The sequence below is a fragment of the Macrobrachium nipponense genome, chromosome 21 (genome assembly GCF_015104395.2).
Source record: "Macrobrachium nipponense isolate FS-2020 chromosome 21, ASM1510439v2, whole genome shotgun sequence".
NCBI lineage: Eukaryota > Metazoa > Arthropoda > Malacostraca > Decapoda > Palaemonidae > Macrobrachium > Macrobrachium nipponense.
The window spans coordinates 57,413,529-57,416,277 of record NC_087212.1 but is presented as its reverse complement, the minus strand read 5'-3'; the positions used below and the strand labels follow the sequence as shown (position 1 = coordinate 57,416,277).

General features: G+C 36.8%; 1 protein-coding gene across 2 annotated transcripts in view; it reads left to right on the top strand.

Moving 5' to 3' along the window:
* The window catches only part of LOC135198050 (zinc finger matrin-type protein 2-like), a 46,084-nt gene extending 45,498 nt beyond the window's left edge, over window positions 1–586 (top strand). For both annotated transcript variants that reach the window (XM_064225439.1, XM_064225440.1), the window contains exon 7: window positions 367–586. In XM_064225439.1, coding sequence (XP_064081509.1) covers window positions 367–510 — 144 coding nt within the window. In that variant the 3' untranslated portion in view covers window positions 511–586. The remainder of the gene's footprint in view (window positions 1–366) is intronic.
* The last annotated feature ends 2,163 nt before the right edge of the window (window positions 587–2,749 follow it).

Genomic DNA, 2,749 nt, shown 5'->3' with positions numbered 1-2,749 from the left:
CTGTTTTTTAACCGGATCTAGCTAGGCGCTAGAAATGATCCAATTGTTAAGACCGAAGGTTTGTAGCTATGAAAAATACAAATTGTCTTAGTAAATTTGTCATTTTATTTTTCATCCTAATAAATGAGCTCTTCTTTATTTCCTCTTACCTTCTGTTACTTCTTTCAAATGAACACCATATTCTTTGGAAGCTTGAATTTCATCTCAGTGGCCCATGAGGGCTTGTTTCATATGAATAGGTTTCATCTGAATAGTAGTAATAATAATTTTAATGCCTGTATAAGCAAGCAAGATTAATTTTCTTTTACACATAATAATATAAGCTGTGCAGAGTGTAATTCTTTAAAATTCACTCTTTATTTCCAGGAAGAGAAGCTGAAGGAGTACCGGAGAGAAAAACGCAAGGAAAGGAAGCGAAAAGCAGATTCCTCCATTGACGATGACAGCGGTATGGATCCAGAGATGGCCAAAATAATGGGTTTCGGAGGATTTTCTTCATCCAAAAAATAGAATGCAATACGTACATATATTCCTATTTCTGTACTCAAAGCATGATTTTTGTAGAATAAATGATATTTTAAATTTGTTTTTTCTATTGATTTGTTCCAACATTTATAATACAATGTTAGTCTCATCAAATCTCATTACTTTTACCTTGATCATTTGTGCAGTTGCTTGAAATCCAAGCACTTCAAGACCAATATAAGGAAGCATTATCTCTCATGCAAGAAAAGCATAGAAGACTAATCACTGTATGTGTCTGCCACTTGGGTAAGAGCTAACAGTTCTCCACAGTGCAACACTTTTCAGGATTACCATTTTTTTCATAATTTTAATTTTTTTTCAGGTGGTCTGTTTGTCTGATGTATTCAATAAAATATACTACTTTATTATTATTATGTATCTTTATTCAGAAGGTGAAGCCTATTCGTATGGAACATGCTCACAGAGGCCATTGACTGGAAAATCAAGCTACTAAAGAATTTTGTGTTCATTTGAAAGCAGGAACAGTGAGTAATAGGAAATATAGAAAAAAGATATTTTGTCTTGTAAGTACAGTACATACATTAATAGTATACATTTGTCCGTAGTGACTAATAGAGGACTAATTTTTTTGTTGCATTGATAACAGTTTCATACCCTTAGTGTTATTATAATGGTTATACCTTAACTCAGATTATTAGGTTTCACCGGGCAAGATTTGTGGCTCATTAAATTTTATTTCAGGTGATTGCAGAGGTCTCATATGCCTTATACTAATCTAACCTGTACAACTATACTTGTCAAGATTGGTCACCAGTTCAAGGGAAAAATCTTAGTTAGCAAAAGTATGAGATAAGACAAAGATTTTGCAGGTAGTTTGAGTGTTTCTCTGTTGCATAGATTCATACATTCTGTCTTGTGTTGCTGATCCTTTATCAGGGACTAAGGAGCCTATTACTGTGAAATGTTGCTTTTTGACAGACAGTGGTCTTGGTGTTTAATTGAGTGATCACTTCTAATGCTTCCTCCACATCCAGTACTCCACCGCCTTCAATTCATGAACTATCGAGCACTACTGATTCTCCTCCAACTCGAGGACATTCTACGTTCAACAATTCAGGCTGGGATAGGCCGTAATTTCTTGCCAGGGCTACAGAAACATTGCCTTCTTCATCGGCAAGCACTGTTGCCAGATGCCCTTCTCTTGCCATTACTTAAGCAGAGGTTCTTGTTGCAGGGCAGATTTTGGGAGTCTGCCACTTCTGGATTTACTCCCAGCATAAGCATCGTATGAGGTGTCATTACTCAGCTCCCAAATCTAGTTCTCAGTGTCACTTCTCACAAGTTGTGGGCATCAACCCCTAGGAAACAGTATGGTCTCATAGTTCTCTTTTAGCACTGTGGATACTTATTACTTGTCTGGCAGGGACTATCAGGATCTTGTGCGGTCAAACATTGGTTCATATGTACATGGTAGAATTTCTACACAGTTACCATCTTTCTCCAGTCAAGTGCTAATGAATGATCTACAGAATTTTTCTAGAGATTTTTTTGAGTCATACATAAATTCTTGTTCAACCCCTTGTGTCTCCTGTTATATTCATCAAGGACTTGCAATTGAAGAAGTTTCCAACAGAGGTTTTCATCTTAGGAAGACTGAAAGGGCTCCAATGACAATCTAGAGTAGCCTCAGGTCTTCTTTCATGTCCTACCTATGCATGCAGTGGACTTCCAAGTCAAGGTCTGCCTAGAGATATGGCTGCCTATCCACTTGCCTTGCACATTGGAATGAACATATAAAAGTGGCACATTCATTCAATGCAGATTCCACCAAGAAATACCCTTCAAAGGTTTATAAGTATCCATGATCCAATTAGGATTTTACCTTCTGATAGAGGAGCCAATTTTGCAGAGCAAAATGGGAATTGCAGGAGAGTTTGAAGTTGGTACGTGGTTCATAAGTTAGTGAAATTCTGCTAAGAAATACCTGTGACATTAAGTTCTCCACTTCACCAAGTGCCGGTTACTTTGGCAGTGTTCATGAACATACGATCCGATCAACTCGCAGTAATTTGGATGTATTATTGGAACAGTATCCAATTCAGTTTGACAACGAGTCAGTGAGTCACAGCAGACATATTCCAGTATGAAACAGAAATAATTAACACTTTGAAGAGTAAAGTTGTGGCTAGTAATATCAACAAAGGAGAAAGATGAGTAAATAAACTGATTTGAGTTGGAATGGCAAGTTCATGACTTAGTTTTA